The sequence below is a fragment of the Ananas comosus genome, linkage group 6, assembly GCF_001540865.1.
Source record: "Ananas comosus cultivar F153 linkage group 6, ASM154086v1, whole genome shotgun sequence".
Lineage (NCBI taxonomy): Eukaryota > Viridiplantae > Streptophyta > Magnoliopsida > Poales > Bromeliaceae > Ananas > Ananas comosus.
The window spans coordinates 3,678,625-3,696,707 of NC_033626.1; the positions used below are offsets into that span (position 1 = coordinate 3,678,625).

General features: G+C 35.9%; 1 protein-coding gene across 1 annotated transcript in view; it reads right to left on the reverse strand.

Moving 5' to 3' along the window:
- The window catches only part of LOC109711463 (DNA-directed RNA polymerase V subunit 1), a 38,566-nt gene continuing 21,248 nt past the window's right edge, over window positions 766-18,083 (reverse strand). The window contains exons 13-19 of the mRNA XM_020234509.1: window positions 12,094-12,263; window positions 4,835-5,109; window positions 4,144-4,317; window positions 3,908-4,048; window positions 2,405-3,741; window positions 1,362-1,470; window positions 766-1,248 (exon numbers count right to left, since the gene is read on the reverse strand). Of these exons, the coding sequence (XP_020090098.1) occupies window positions 1,039-1,248; window positions 1,362-1,470; window positions 2,405-3,741; window positions 3,908-4,048; window positions 4,144-4,317; window positions 4,835-5,109; window positions 12,094-12,263 (2,416 nt within the window). The 3' untranslated portion in view covers window positions 766-1,038. The remainder of the gene's footprint in view (window positions 1,249-1,361; window positions 1,471-2,404; window positions 3,742-3,907; window positions 4,049-4,143; window positions 4,318-4,834; window positions 5,110-12,093; window positions 12,264-18,083) is intronic.

Genomic DNA, 18,083 nt, shown 5'->3' on the forward strand with positions numbered 1-18,083 from the left:
ACTTGGTGCTATTAATAGCATAGTAGTCTAGTTCTATATATATATATATATATATATTTGCAGAGATAATTTTTTTTTTTAAAAAAAAAAGATAAGATAAAGATACAGGTACAGCTATAGATAAGGATACTGATTGGACTCCTATCTTTTCTCTTTCGGACTAATATTAGATAACACTGTACCGAGCATAAATATATTATATATCAAATAGCGCTATACATAAATATATACCAGCATGCGCTAATCTGTTTCGTATTTTCTCTTTATAATAATTTTAATTTTTAATTATTAATAATATTAATTACTTTAAATAAGATTGCCAAATTAATAATAGGGAATACATAAAATGCTTGCCACTCGGAAAAAACAAAAGCTTCAACTGCTGCTTCCATATATTATATAGAAATAGATAAAGATACACAGATACTTGATGAGCCACGCCTAAAAATTCATGAAGAAGGCCAAGCTCACGTAGGGTTCAGCACAAGTCAAAGCACAAAACGCCATCACATTTCGCACATGGAGTCGATGACTCTTTGACTCTTTGAGGAGAAGTTCAGAGCTAGGTAGGAACGTAAGAAAACCATGTGAGGAAAGCATCATCATTGACTTGAATAAGGTATGATAATACACCAAATAGGAGCGTTCCGGTTCTTTGCATTTGAAACGCAACGGAGAATTAATTCAATCCTTCGAATTTGAAACGCAATGGAGAACTAACTCGATGAGCACAAAAACAAACCTAAGTCAAGAATACAACAAATATAAAATGGAAATGAAAAGCTTAATTCCCATAAGCTTGTTTCTGAGATGATTTACACAGTGAATTGGTTAAGACAACACCAAGTATATATCGGTTAAGACAGACAGGGCACCATTAGAATGACCACTGAGCCACTCAAAATTTGGGCAAGCTTAAGACATGTGTCAGACAGATCAAACTGTGCTGAGAAAACGACATGGAAAAAGTATATACAACAAATTTACAGCTGCCTAAAGGTCAATCCTAATCTAAGCAGCAAGAGGATTGCAGTCAGTTTAGCTACTCTCTGCGATTGCGCGATCAGCATTTACTTGCTCGGAATGGTGCTTTCTAAAATACTTGCGGGTAAAGGAGTCGGCATTCTCTGCGAAGTTGCTCCTCACAAAATTCTCCATGCACTTCAGATAGGAGAAATCAGCACGAGATCCATCACAAGAGACCACGTAAAAGCACCGACTTTCCTGAAATTGTTGGTGCTTGTCAACCTGCCACAAAAGAAATCAACGCCCACATAATTGTTGACTTAAACCATGAAAAGTAACTAAAAGAGGAAATGAACAACTATCTGAAAAAGGCATAAATTTCATTGAGGTTTTACCATTATGTAGTCAATCTTGTCAGACACCTTTGCTAGTTTATCCGGATGGTACTCAAAAACTTTTTCCGTGATGAACTTCCCATCATCCTCTGACAGCTTCTCACCATCACTGCAAACATTCAAGGCAAACAAGGTATTTGTATTAAACAGCATGAAAGGTATGATCAACTAACATACTGACTTCCAATCCAATCTAAATCTTCGCTGGCTAGAATAATATGGAAATCTGAGCAAAGGAAACAGTTGAGTTTTAGGGTTTCCCGAAGACACTCGTTATTTTGCTCGAAAATTGTTTAAGGTCGCAGCACATTGTTAGTATCTCCAAATAGATAAAGAAAAAAAAAAAAAAAAAAAAAAAAAAAAATCTTATGAAACAGAGACAACCAGCATGTGCAGACATAAAACTACATGTAGGTCTATAAGCTTCAAAATACTATCATTTAATAGTAGGTCAAGGAAGGCGCCCCTCAAAGGGAACCAAAGGAAGAGGGTACTTCACAAGGATAAAGTGCCCATCGGCACAGTACAGCACGATCCACCGTGCCATACCGTGCCAATAAAATATCAACAAAATAAAGCCACCGTGCCGATAGCACAACTCAAAACCACCTTTTCTTTGAAATTAGCAAGTAACTATCTCAATAAAGTGCTAAAGATGTAATAAGGATATATAATAAGCAATTACAATATATTAGTTCCAAAAGAAAATTAGATAATTTATGCCATTGAGTCTCGGCATACAAGCATTTTTTTGTAACTAGTACGCATCGGCACAACATGGTACGCACCATGTCGTACCGTGCCAATAGGTTTTCAGCACAACACTTAACTCCTTGGTACTTCGGGCTAAAATTTACCCATCTTAATAAGTTGATGGCCGCAAGTGTTTGATAATTTGTCTGACTGACAGGAAAATTAGTATATAAACAGTTATCCTTGCAAATGTTCTACCACCATAATATTGAGCAAAGAATAAGTATTCCAACTCATTATTACAATGTTTAGGCATTTATTTCTCCAATTCTACTAAACTGAAGGTTTACCTTGAATCACGGAGTATTCTTTTTATATTGTGCATGGTTGGTTCAACTTCTACAAGTATCTTTTCTTCTTCAGCTGTAAACGAATCTAATCTTCGTCCCGTGGAAGTGAACCCAATCGTGCCTCCTTTCGCCTCATCAGGCTTCCTTGGTGGCCTTTTAGATTGGTTCTTCTGTCCTTTCCGGTTTTGAGGATTCAAAGAAGATCCCCATCCATCAGACTTGTTTGAAGAACCCCATCCGTCGGATTTATTTGAAGAACCCCATCCGTCAGATTTATTAGGACCCCATCCATCAGATTTCATTGTTTGACTATCATTGTCCGATGTTTTGTTGTCATTCCATCTGTTTGCATCCAACAATTTCTCCTCGGATTTTTGACTATCCCATACATTTGGTTTTGAGGTAACATTTGAATTCCACTGATCATCTATTTCTCTTATGTCACAACTTTCAGGATGATTCTTCTGTATTCCCCAATTTGTAGGGTTTGAAGAACACCATCCATCAGATTTCCATGTTTCATTTGCATGATCAGATACCACGTTGTCATTCCATCTATTTTCATGTGACAATTTCTCCTCAGATTTCTGACTAGCCCATACATTTGATTTTGAAGCAAGTGAAATCCACTGATCATCCACTTCTTTTTTGTCGCTACTATCAGAATGATTCGTCTGTGTTCCCCACTTTGTAGGGTTTGAAGAACCCCATCCATCAGATTTCCAAGTCTCATTTGCGTGATCAGATGCTTTCTTGTCATCCCATCTCTTTGCATTGGCGGAATTTTCAAGTTGATTTCCTTCCGATTTCTGACTATTCCAAATGTTTGATTTCAAAGTAACATTGGCATTCCACCGATCATCTGATTCTTGTGTGTTACTCGCTAACTTCTTACACCACGAATTCTTGGATGGTGAATCTGTCACACAGCTCCAATCCTCCTCGACTATATTTTCCTTTCGAACCCCTGACTCCCAGGCACTTGCATTTCTACTTGTATTTGTACTCTTCCATTTCTCCCAAGATTCAGGCGGTGCTTCTTTTTCAAACTCAAAGTTGCATTCTCTTGGTTTGTCCCAACTCGAGTTATTGATTTTCCCATTCTCATGGATACTACCTTTCCAGAAACTAACCTCACCCTCAAAGGTTTCCTCAAAGGTAGGGTTTGTAAAGCCATCATCAAATTGAGGAGACAAGCACAATGCCTCATCATTTTCTTCTTCCAGGTCATCGACATCTTCCAAACATGCACCATTTGCCTCTCGTTGATCACCAGATGTTCTCACCATAACCAAAAAGTCATACAAACCCTTTCCAATATCCTTGTCATTTGCCATCTATGCAAGAAAAAAAGTGTTATTTTGTTACAGGAAAAATGAAGAGAAGTACGACCAATGATCAGTTTAAGAAAAGCATACGAAAAGCATGCGACCTATAAGATCAGACTGTTTAGGTTATATTATTCGACGAGCACATTTGACGGGAAGTGAAGTGGTAGCAAACCTGCTTTTTGTCCCAAATAATCTGGAAAGATGAGCCCGTACCAAGGGCGACATGTTTACCCCATGAGCACGATGAAACTCCACTGTCGAGTGAATCAGAATGGCATTTCTCAGCAGCTCTCTCAAAACATTTCATAGGTGTCTGCCCAGAAACAACTCATCTCAGTGCAAATTATCACATAAATTTAAACAACAAGACATTTTAAACAATAGCAAAAGACAGACATGTTAACTTACAAATAATGTCGCCTCCGTAAAAGGCACTTGAACTTTCAAAGAGCGAAAAGTTGCCTTATAACCACCAGTATTGAACCCATTTAGTTTCCCAGTGCATGTCATGCTACTTGCGACAAGAATTAGGTGATCCTTAAGAACTCCTTTCGCTACCTTTCTTATTGATGTTGACATGCGCTGCAAGAGTGGTTGAGTATATTATATTCATTGTGACACTAAAAGCATCACAAATTTTCTTATCTGAATCAAGAGAAAAGACCACGGTAACAGCTCCATAAATTAAAAAGTTAACAATTAAAGATCAGATCGAACAAAGGGAAAAATGTCAAATATCATCTGTATTGTCAATCTTTCCATAATTATGAAAATGAAGAGTATTTAGCCTTGGAATAACATTTAAAACATCACTATTCCACGGTGCAAGAAGAGTCCTCAACTTCAGTCATTTATAGAACTAATGAAGTTAAAAAGGGTGACAGTGCTCAGAAGCGGAAGTTCTATTCTGAACGAATACCTGACATGGAATATTACTATGGACACAAACAGTAGAATTGATATTGAAGTTTCTGATACAGAACAAACGGGATCCAGTTTTCCTCTTAGTCATATCAATTAATATTCTCAAGAGAACTACAACCATAGTAACAGTGATATATTTTTTAAAAAAACTTAGGAATGCAAATAAGAGACAAACCTCAACAGCTTGATCAAAGGCGCAAGAGATGCCAAAAAGTTCTCGAATTTGTTGAACACCATAAGGAATAGATCTCCTAGCATCGATTAGACGCATCACAGGTAAGCAAGCATCCATTGCGGTTCTCCAGGCATCACCATTATGTGGTGCTGCACTCTTTTCAATCACCATTTCAACAGCTAACTCACCCTTCAATGTGTTGGAAGAGTTTCTCACCCAAGAGGTTGCATCTGGTCCGACCCAAACAACTTTAGCCTCATGAACTCTTGGATCACCTATGCATCCAAAAGAGAGATAAATATCTAGAGATGTCCATCTAGAGATGAGAACATTCAGCGCTACATAGCAATGTTCCTAATAGTCAACTGATTAGAAGCATTATGTCTCTCCGCCTTTTGAGAGAACAAGAATGTAGCAGTTATAATATGAAACACAATCATTACTTGTGATTTCACAACACAACTAGTTTAGCAGAAAACAAAGGATGTACAGAAATGAACAAATCATCAACCGTTACTGCGCATAATTTACTCTTGTTCTACTGATGGCTATATGTGTGTGTGTGGGTGGGTGGGTTTTAGAAGGCGCGAGGTGCAAAAAAACGCAAAGGCCTTCTAGAGCCTAAGCGCAAGGCGTGCAACGCAAGGCGAGCGCCTCAAGAAGGTGAGGCGTTTTTCTAATAAAAATAAAACACTTGTAACAAGCCTATTTTAAATTGATATTTTACATAAAAAATTTCCAAAATATCAATATAAAAACAAAATGAACAAAAAACAAAGCAAAGAAATCGCACACATAAATGTTCTTAAATGAAAAAAAAAATTATCGTTTAACTTTCTAGTTAAAAATGCTTGCTGCCTTGTTGCCGTCAGAAGAAGAGAGAACTACCAAGAAAAAAGGGGAAGAAAAAGTTCAAATTAGGGATTTTTCTTCAATCTCTTAACATTTTAGAATATATTGAAAAAACTCAAGACCCAAAAACCCAAACCCTAGACCCATTAAACTTAAGTATCACAAGACACAGCTGAGGCGTGCGCCTCCGATAGGGCGCTACGCCTCAACTGCCTTGAGGAGAGTAGGGCTACTATACTCTTATGACAATACTCTTATGAGTAATGGGCCCTTTGTACTCATAAGTTGTTTTCGATGATGGGGCTTCCGAATCGACAATCCACTCCGTTAAATATGATCTAGTGTATTTGAAACTTCTAAAAAATAAATTTCGTAATTTTTTGAAATCATAATAAAGTCCATCAAACGGGCATAAAATAAACTGTCAAAATCGAATGACGTCCTAAAAATGGATGATCGGATCCTTCAATTTAAGATCGGAGTTATTGATCTTTATCTAGGTAGTGAATAGAATTTTTTATCAAAAATTCAACTTATTCCAATTCTTTTACACCGTTAAACTAGCAAGCATCCCATATCGGCCATTAAAAATTGTCAATTTTGTGAGCTTTCGATCGTAAGGTAAATGATGTCGAAAAATTATGAACTTTGATTTCTAGAAGTTTTAAATGCTCTAGATAATGTTTAACGGTGTGGATCGTCGATTCGGAAGCTCTATCATCGAAAACAACTTATGAGTACGAGGGCGATCGTACTCATAAGAGTATAGTAGCCGGACTATATATATATAATATAATAGTATAATATACTATAATATATAATATGAGTTGATTCTAGGATACTTTACAGTATCATCCCATGTTACTATCACGTTTTAGCCATTGGATCTACTTTTTGATTACAAATAGCCTTGGATCAAACACATTCCACCTACACACCTACCACCATCATCTCAAACCTCACATCTCTTCTCCATCCAAGGCTAAAAAACACACAAGTATCACTTGGTGATATGTGTAAGTATTCTAGCCTCTCTACTATATAATAAATAATATTATTAATAATAATAATATATATATATAAGTAGGGCTACTATACTCTTATAAGTATAGAGCCCTTCGTACTCATAAGTTGTTTTCGATGTTGGGCTTTTCGAATCGACGATCCACACCGTTAAATATGATCTAGAGTATTTGAAACTTCTAGAAAATAAATTTCGGAATTTTTTAAAATCATTATAAAGTCCATCAAGCGGGTATAAAATGAACGGTTAAAATCGAATGACATCCTAAAAATGGATGATCGAATCCTTCAATTTAAGATCGGAGTTATTGATCTTTATTTAGGTAGTGAATAGAATTTTCTATCAAAACTTCAACCTATTCCGATTCTTTTTCACCGTTAAACTAGCAAATATCTCATACCGGCCGTTAAAAATTGTCAATTTTGTGAGCTTTTGTCGTAAAGTAAATGATATCGAAAAATTATAGAATTTGATTTCTAGAAGTTTTAAATGCTCTAGATAATATTTAACGGTGTGGATCGTCGATTCGGAAGCTCTATTATCGAAAATAACTTATGAGTACGAGGGTGATCATACTCATAAGAGTATAATAGCCGGACTAATATATATATATATATATATATATATATAGAATTGGGCTGAAATACTATTAATAGTATTTAGACTCGTTTGTTATCGAGTTTTTAACACTTGGATGAAAAATTGTAAGGTTAGGATGATAATGGTCCCCTAGGGTTTAGTGGTGGTTGGTTGAATAGTATGATCTAAAGGATGGAATTAATTAAAGTGCAGATCTAGCGGTAAAAAAATCAATAGCAAAAGAGCCCAAATACTATTAATAGTATTCCAGCTCAACTCCATATATATATATACATACATATATATATATATATATACATACATATATATATATATATATACATACATATATATATATATATATATATACATATATATATATATATATATATATAGAGAGAGAGAGAGAGAGAGAGAGAGAGATAGAGCGCATGCTTTCGAAAGTACGGAGACCTCCGTGCTTGTAAGTTGTTTTCAATGATGGAACGTCCGATTCGGCGATCGGTTCCGTTAAACATAATCTACGCTATTGGAACTATCTAGAAACAAAATTTTATAATTTTTTGATTTCGTTTACCTAGTGAACGAGTAGCCTCAAAATGAACGGCTGAAAGTAAAAAATCTCATAAAAAACAGTGATAAATAACTCAAATTTCAAATCGGAAGTATTGTTTTTGCTCTTGATGTTAAGTAGAATTTTCTATTAAAGTTTTATGTAATTTGGATACTTCTACACCGTTGAACTTAAAAACGTGCCACATCGGCCGTTAAAATAGTCATTTTTTGCGACCTTGTGATCGCTTGATAAATGATGTCGAAAAATTATAAAATTTGGTTTCTAGATTGTTACAATAGCATAGATTATGCCTAACGGAGCCGATCGTTGAATTGGATGTCTTATCATCAAAAACAACTTACAAGTACGGAGGCCTCCGTACTTTCGAAAGCACTGGAGACGTACTATATATATATATATATATATAGGGCTGCTATACTCTTATGAGTATAGAGCCCTTCATACTCATAAGTTGTTTTCAATAATGGGGCTTCCGAATCGACGATCCACTCTGTTAAATATGATCTAGAGTATTTGAAACTTCTAAATAATAAATTTCATAATTTTTCGAAATCATAATAAAGTCTATCAAGCGGGCAAAAAATGAACTTTTGAATGCAAGATCAAAGATGCTGACCTTGATCTAAATAGCATAAAGTATTTTCTATAAAAATTTGAATAAATTTAGATTCTTCTATACCGCTAAACTACAAACTCGCTATAGTAGCCATTGAAAATTAACAATTTTGAAATGGTTTGATCGTAAAGTAAACTACGTCAAAAAAGTATAAAATTTTATTCCTAAAAACATCAAATACCCTAGATCAATTTTAATAGTGTAGATCATTGATTTGAACACTCTAAGATCGAAAACGAGACTATAGTACCGAAGTCCCAATACTATAGATATTACAAAAGCCTAGCGCTCTCTCTAATAATATATATAATAATAGTATATATTATATATATATATATAGAGAGAGAGAGAGAGAAGAGAGAGAGAGAGAGTAGGGCTACTGTGCTATTAGGAGCACAGCAGCAATTGTGCTCCTAACTTTCTAACCACCCATCAAGTTTGATGGGTAAATGAGAAGAGAGGAGATTGAGAGAAATTCAAGGACGGAGAAAATTGAAACCACCCCAATTCTCCCAATATCTCCTCCCTCTTTATTCTAACCACCCATCAAACTTGATGGTGGTTAGAAAGTTAGGAGACAAAGGCTGCTGTGCTCCTAATAGCACAGTAGCCTCGCTTATATATATATATATAAGTATATATTATAGTCCGGCTAGTATATCTCTTATGATACGATCCGCCTTCCGTACTCATAAGATCGTTTTCGATGATAGAGCTTCCGAATCGACGATCCATACCGTTAAACATTTTCTAGAGCATTTAAAACTTCTAGAAATTAAATTTTATAATTTTCGATATCATTTACCTTACGATCAATAAGCTCACAAAAATGTACAATTTTTAACAGGCGTCGATATGTAACACTTGCTAGTTTAACGGTGTAAAAAATCGGAATAACTTGAATTTTTGATAGAAAATTCTATTATCTACCTAGATAAATTCAATTACCTCGATCTTAAATTGAAGATTCGATCATTTATTCCATTTTTAGGATGTCATTCGATTTTGACCGTTCATTTTATATCCATTTGATGGACTTTATAATGATTTCAGAAAGTTACGAAATTTATTTTCTAGAAGTTTCAAATACTCTAGATAACGTTTGACGGTATGGATCGTCGATTCGGAAGCTCTATCATCGAAAACAACTTATGAGTACGAGATATATATATATATAATCCGGACTATATATATATATATATATATATATATATAGTCCGGCTACTATACTCTTATGAGTACGATCGCCCTCGTACTCATAAGTTGTTTTCGATGATAGAGCTTCCGAATCGATAATCCACACTGTCAAACGTTATCTAGAGAATTTAAAACTTTTATAAATAAAATTTTATAATTTTTCGACATCATTTAGTTTATGATCAAAAAGCTCACAAAATTGGCAATTTTTAACGCCCAGTATGGGATACTTGCTAGTTTAACGGTGTAAAAGAATCGAAATCAGTTGAATTTTTAATAGAAAATTCTATTCAATATCTAGATAAAGATCAATAACTCCGATCTTAAATTGAAGGATCTAATCATCCATTTTTAAGACGTCGTTCGATTTCGATCGTTCATTTTATGCCTGCTTGATGGACTTTATTATAATTTCAAAAAATTACAAAATTTATTTTCTATTAGTTTCAAATACTCTAGATCATATTTAACGGAGTGGATCGTCGATTCGGAAGCTCCATTATCAAAAACAACTTATGAATACGAAGCTCTCTATACTCATAAGAGTATAGTAGCCCTACTATATATATTAAAACGTTAGTGAATGACGTAAGTTGCCCTTTTACCCCTCTTATATTATTTGTGACGGAAGAAAGAAAGAAGATGACCGTTGAAGATTTTTGAGAGGTCATTTCTGCATAATTCTAATAGTTGGGGCTTTTGAAGGGACATATTTGTAATGGTAAAAATGTCATTTCACTTATCTTCTGTTAAAACATAAATAGTGCTCTAACGGTAACAAACCAGAAGGACAAATATGAATATCACTGGACTTTTGCAGGGATAAATATGAAAAGTTAAACTTGATAGGAATATATTTACTATTCGATATATTTACAGAGAGTTGTATGAAATTAACCTATATATATATATATATATATATATATATATATATATATATATATATATATATATATATATATATCACTGGACTTTAGAAGCACCAACCAATGATTTAAGTGCCGTGGCACGAGGTTGTGCCGAAAACTTGCCGTCGGCAAGGTTTTAAGTGCCCGTCAGCACGGGCCGCATCCACCGTGCCATACCGTGCCAACAAGATACCGGCACGATACAAATCCCGTGCCGATGGCACAGCTCAAAACCCTCTATTCTTTAAATTAGTAAGTAATTTCCTCAATAAAGTTCAAAAGATGCGATAAAAAGAGATAATAAATAGTTAGAATATTTTGTTGCTAAAAAAAATAAATATTTCATACTATTATGTGTCGGCACACAAGAATTTTTTTAACCGGCACGCATTGGCACGGCTCGGCACGCACCGTACCGTACCGTGCCGACAAGTTTTCGGCACGACCCCGTGCCACGGCACTTAAATCCTTGCTTGCTGGCATAGTACGGCAAGATGCGTGCCGAGCCGTGCCGTGCCGAGCCGTGCCGATGCGCGCCGGTCACAAAAAATATATGTGCCGACATGTAATGGCATAAAATATTTATTTTCTTTAGCAACAAATTACGCCAATTATTTTTTATGTATTTTTATCAAATCTTTTGAACTTTATTGAGAAAATTACTTACTAATTTTAAGAATAGAGGGTTTTGAATTGTGCCATCGGCACGGAAGCTGTATCGTGCCGATATGTTGCTGGCACGACACGGCACGGTGAATACGGCCCGTACCAATGGGCACTTTAATTTTTGGCACCAACTCCATTATGCTTCCGAAAGCATAGTAACTCTACTCATGGTTCCATATATATCCCTGAGATCTATTTAGCTATGGGTTCCCAGCTTACTAAGAAAACTTGAAAGCTTATGGTTACAGTGAACAAGAAGATATTTTAGTGATAGTAACAAAGAAAATTTTGGGAATATAAGACAGTAGATATAATATTACACAACATTAGAAAGTTGATTTGGCAGGGATTATTATGCTATAATATAGGACTACTTGATATACACAATAAAAGAAAGTCAATGTAATCATCAGGATGTTAATCCAAGTATATAGAAATGTTAATCATAATCATAAAAACATATCGGAGTAGCAAGAATTCAGGAGATAATACTGCAAATTATCATACACCAGCTACCAATATTGCAAATTACTATTGTGTAAGCATGATCCTAAGTTATCAAAATAGATCAAACAACCAGAGTCAGCCAAAACTGACAGAAACTGGTTGGAACTACTAAACTAACCCATGGCTGATTTTTAGTTAAGTACTAGCGAAACCAATTGGCAAACTAAAATAAACCAATTGGAAAACTGAAATTTGATACCATGTCTTGTGTCCGAATATATACATAAGCTAACATATAATATATTTTGTTCAATATATTGATATTAACCTATGCTTCATAAAACAGCCAAACTATGTTTTATATAAAAAATTTCAACGACGAATTGTTTGTACCTTTAACAATTGTATCCAAAAGAGTCGGATAGACAGTATTGGCCAAAACTTGTACTATGCCCTCAAAATATTCACAAGAAGGAGCCACATTCTCATCACAGTAGGAGAACTGCAGGCATGGAGTCCGAGAGAGATTCGAATCTTTGGCCTTTTGGATGCTGCAACATTCACTATAGAAGGACAGAAAACAATATTAAGAATCTATAACCAAATATGATAAAGGAGCTAAACAAACCATTTCAGCTTTAGAATAAAACATGAACAAGAGCAACGAGTTCCTCCTCCTGTAGCCATGTAAGTCATCTATATATCCATCTCAAAAAGCTAATTTGATTTCATACTGGGTTACATTATATATATGTCTAACCATTACAGGAGATTGCTTTTTCCTTGAATCTTGCATAGGTTTCATGAAGATTTCGCTGGTAAGTAATACAAATTTGAGGTTAAATTTCAGCATCAATACGAACTGATTTATTCAATAGAGGCAAGGTAGACTAATATATTTCAGGCAACCTAAAATAATTTTTTCATAAAATATTTTGCCTATACAAGCTCAAATAGATAAAACATGGGTGAAATGCTCGTGTAACAAATTAAGAATCACTATAACATACCGAAAAAGAACAATAATTGCATACAGTAAAAGGCCGCATACTACATTCCTACAAAACAGCACCAATTTACTGTGTGGACGTCCATCACATATCTATATAATGTTGATCAATGAAAGTTGTCAACCTTTTCAAGCATCTACCATTTCTTAAATTTTGGCTAAACTAGAAGCCTTACATTTTGGCTAAAATAGAGCTTTTCTAAGCAAGAATGGACCAAGCAAAAAAGCAAGTCTCTAGCATGAAATAAAAAAAGGTAAAAAGAGAAAAATAACTTCCCAACAAATGAAAAGTCATACTGCTGGACCACTAAGGCAACCTTTCTCCATAACGATAAAAGCTTCCTTAGGAAATACATTAATAGAAAAAGCACTGGAGAAGAATATTGAGCAAAGTTTTGAATGTCTTTTACAGAGAAATATCCAAGCACTAATATTCACTTGAAAGCAGTGAATAACAATAATAAAAAGGCACAGTCAGCAAACATCAGCATGTTAACTAATTTCTAAAAGAATATGGCATCCAAAGTGCATGAGGCTCCCACTCAGTTACACAATCATATGTCCATTATCCGAAATGCTGTTTTCTTGACACAACACTTAGGCCCTGTTTGGTAACAGTACAACTTTGGAACGAAGCAAGTTATTCTTCAAATTTTGCCAAACAATGTTCAAAATACCAAGAATAATCAATCCCGGTCAAACCGGGTATTTCTAGCTTATCCTAGAATTACCCGTTAAAAACAATTCCCCACAACCCCTAGAATTGGCGTATTCCACAAGTTATTCCAAGGGAAGGAGGTGGAAATGTCGCCTGGTTCCACGTGTTCGCCCTCGACTTTTTCACCTCCCGAAAAGTTGTGCCGCTCCCTCTCCCGCCACTCTACTGCCTCTTCTCACCTAACCCTACCCTCACTAAACACCCGTCCTATATCTCCCTCTCACTCGCCCTCTGTCATATTTACTCCAGAGTTGAAATCTCCCTACCTCTTGGCAGGAAGGCGGTGCTCTCTCACCCCTCTTTACTCCACCTCTCTGTGCCGTCTTCGTGCCTTCCCTACGGGGTATCTTCATCATATTTCCTCTTTACTCCGTATCTTACCTACTACGGTAGCTTCGATGTCGTCTCTAGCATAAAACCTCCATTAATTGGGAGGTGTGCTAATTAGAGATATTGTTGCATCTCCTTCTCACCTACCCTTGTAGAATTCGTGGTACAGATCTTACATTAATCAACATGATCTCCCTCGACGGGAGAGTATTATTCTCCATTTTTGCCTCTCTTTTTCAATTTTCCTGTCACCTCGACTTGTCTAGTCACATCCATTTACTCCGGTTATCTCCTCCTACCGGCACTGGTAAGACATCTTCTCTTCCCTTTAAATAACGTATAGTATGGTCTATAGCAACCCCTTCAGGGAAATGTCGCATCGAAGGGAAATTGCTAGCTGTATACGCAGACCCTATTCGCGAAAAATTTTTTCCCTTTTCGATCTTGCAAAGGTGAGGTTCTCTTATATAATAGCAACACTACAATGTTGGTGTTTCGTGGATTGGGATTTTTTAGCTATGATGTATGCTGCAAGTCAGATGTATTACTGGCTTGGAGGCATGGACGTTATTCTATGCAGCTGCCATAGTGAAACATATGACGACTCATTCATGCTAAGCCATGTGCCCTTTAGACATTTGTGTCGCTGTCTTTCTGCCCCACAAAGAGACTAATTGGAAGAAATTGTTAATACATGGAAAATGGTTGCATACTTGCAATTCTATATAACCTAATGCTTCTTTCCATATATGCTGATCTATATATCTTGTATCTCGCAATTTAATCAAAACGCCATTCCTATCATGTTATTGGGTTTGCTTGTGGCGTCACTATTATGTATGTTGAAGACTTTATATAATAGCTCATCTTTTTTTTCTTTTGCTAGGATGACAGTCGTAAGCATGGCACATATTAAATTGTGGGATTCTCTCAATGCTGATTCATTTGTTCATGATCTACTAGTTTTGTGCCATGGCTCTGTTCTGATCCATTTAAAATATATTTTACATGCACATCTTTTTACTATGACTCTTTATTAGTTTTTGCCTGATAGACTAAAAGTTTATATATGACCCAGTGCTTGATATTCTAGTTTTATGCTTTCATTTATTTTGCCACTCTACTAGTAGACAAGTGATAATGAACAAATTTTAGAGGCAAGGTCCCTGCTTCATGCTCTCTATTTTATATTCTATATAATTGAGACAATTTTCTAGTTTAGTAGTCATAATCTGTTATTAAATTATTATATAATCTGGTGCCATTTACTTCTACATGCATCATCGACACAAACATCACAAACAGATCAACAAGTATCAGGAAGAAACAATTTGTCTGAACAATCAGGTTACCTGCAGAAAACTAGAACGAGTGATAGTAGCAGGAAAGTAGTGATAAAGCTGCTTTCTTGCTAAGTCTTTCAGTTTGTTGCTTCAAAATTCCTTTTTAACTTGACTCTTGGCGCAATTATAAAAGTTTTTGTGAAATGGAGTTGGTTGAGATGAAAACCAGCTAGTTGCCTTTGTAACATGGGGCCATAATTCCGTGATGATGCATAGGAATGAAGTTAGATATCTATGGTTGGGTGATAAGTTTAATTACACGCAGCCACCATGGATTTATCATGGACTTCTTCCCGAGCCATAAAATTGTACTTTAACCTATACTTCCTCCAAACTTACATGCTAATTTTCATCTTGACTTGAAAAAAAATTTAACTTCTGATGGCCCCTCAAAATAAGCCCGCACAACGTGTTGAGAGAACATATCCTAACACCATTGATGTCGTCTCGACCGACACCCAAAGCATTGCAAGTTCTGGGCAGGAATCCTCAAAAACCAGAGTATGCTGTGGAAATTGGACCGAGATCATGGATTCAGCAATGTTGAACTTGATGACCGAGGAACATGTTATGAAAGTTTTGCCACACTCGCTTGGAGTAGAATAGTACAAAGATAAGTGCAACAGGTCCATCTTCATGTCATTAAGCGGCGACATCCTATATATGTGGATTGAGTGTCAAGTAAGCATGCAACCCATTGCCGCTGGACAGAAGCTTGATCCACCTTCCTTCCCTCCTATCTAGATAACTCTTTCTCGCCTCAATCTTTTATTTTTTGTGGTCTTGCTTACAAACTATACTTTTTTGGGGTTTTGCCGACGATTAGCAAGGTCAAATGCTACCCGCATTTATGTTATTTTTCTTTTCAATCTATCAGAACTTCCTACCATCTACTCTACTGCTATCAGGTATGTTGTAATTATGTAGAACTTTTGGTCTACTGTTCTACTACTTTTCTACTTTGTGTGTTAATGTGGTATTTATGCAGTTGCTGGTTTTTATGCAGTAGCAGTCATTGTAACTATGTTTTGCTGGTTTAATGTGGTTTTAACGCTGCATTGCTGGTTTTATGCAATCTCGGCCTAGTTTTTATGGTTTTTTAATGCATTTTTTTATGCATTATTTAGCTGGTTTTATGCAATTTTTATGCATTTTTTTAGCTGGTTTTTTATGCTGGTTTTATGCATTTTTTATGCAATCTCGGCTTGGTTCCATGCTGGTTTTTTAAGCAATTTTTAGCTGGATTCTTTGGCAATTGGTTTACACTCATAATTTTTTATGGCGATGAGCATGTTAGGTGTGAATGGTAGGGAGGCAGGAATTATTTAAAAACTTTGCAGCCACCATTCCATTCCAACCTCAACATTTCAGACCTGAGCCCAGCATTATGCTGCTTTGCTTCTTGTTTGTGTGCTTTCTTTTCTGCTGATTTTTTTTTGGTGATGATGTATGGTACAACTGAATGGTAGGGAGGAAGGGTTGGGATCACTTTGCAGCCACCATTCACTCCAATCCTAAATATTTCTTGCCTCAGACTAGCCTAGCTGCTTTGTTAGTGTTTCTTGCTAGTTTTCAGATGCTTTCCTGATCGTTTAGTGTTGTCTGGTTGCTTCGTGATACTTTTCTACATCAAGCGGACTGTCTTGCTACTTTCATTGGTTCTAGTTTTCTGCTGGTTTCCTGGTTGTTCGGTCAACTATTGTTTATTCATGCTATTTTCCTAATACTATCCTACACATGCCTCTCAAGTGTTGTTGTCATGTGCTCCAAATAAAAGATGTTTATATGGTTGTGATGTATGTGGTGATGATGTATGTTATAACTGAATCGAAGGGAGTCGTGGGTTTCAGACTCACCTTGCAGCCTGCATTCTATTCAATACTAAATATAACATACCTAAGCCAACCCTTTGCTGCTTGTTGCTATTGCTTGCTGGTTTGGTTGTGATGTTTGTGGCGATGATGCATGTCAGGATTGAATGGTAGGGAGGCAAGGTTTTATGATTACCTTGCAGCCGTCATTCTATTCAAATCAAAGTACTTCAAACCTTAGCCAAATCCTTTGCTGCTTTTATGCACTTTATTGCTTGTTCATGCTGGTTCTGTTTACAATTCCCTCTATTGATTTGCTCATTTCCTGCAAGCTTTTTGGATGGATCCAGTTTATGTGTGCTTCTTAACTAACGGGGTTGTATGCCACCTTTCAATTGTATTGCATTTGCTTCTCATGGTAGGCTATTATCCAGTAAAACGTTCATTTTTGTGATGGTGGTTATTAGTTTTATGCTGATATCCTGATAGTTCAGTCTACTTATGTTCCCATTGCTACACTTCAACATTGTGACTTTCCTACTATTATCACAGGTTCTAATTTTCTGCTGCTTTTATGATTGTACCGTTTAGTCTTATTCCTTTCTGATCATACTATTCTACACTGATACGTTTATGCTACATTTCTTGGTACGGCTTTTAGTAGGTTTTCTAATCTTCTAAGCCCCGCAGTAGCTAAAATAAATGATTACGTATCCTAGTTCAAATAAATGATTTACCATCTGGTCATGATGTTTGTGGCGATGATGCATGTTAGAATTGAATGGACATATAGCATTGTAATTGTGGCGATGATGCATAATAGGGTTACAAGTGTAAATGGTAGGGTAGCAGTGATATACCCCACTGCAGCCATCATTTGTTCCTCAGCCCTTTTTAACCTCAGCCAATATTGTATCATAATCCATACATACTAAGCAGGTGTATTTTGCTGGTGAATTAATCTTGATCTCTTTACATGTTGCAGTGATGGCTGCTCCAATCGATCGTCAATTTTTTTCATCTCCAAGTGTAGCCGAACTAATGACATTTCTAGATGAGGAAGATGAGTATTGAGATGAAGTACTTGCTATTATAATCAATGAAGGTGTGATTTAATTTCACAATACCCTTTACAAGCGACCTTATCGCACAAGACCATTCACCGGTTATCA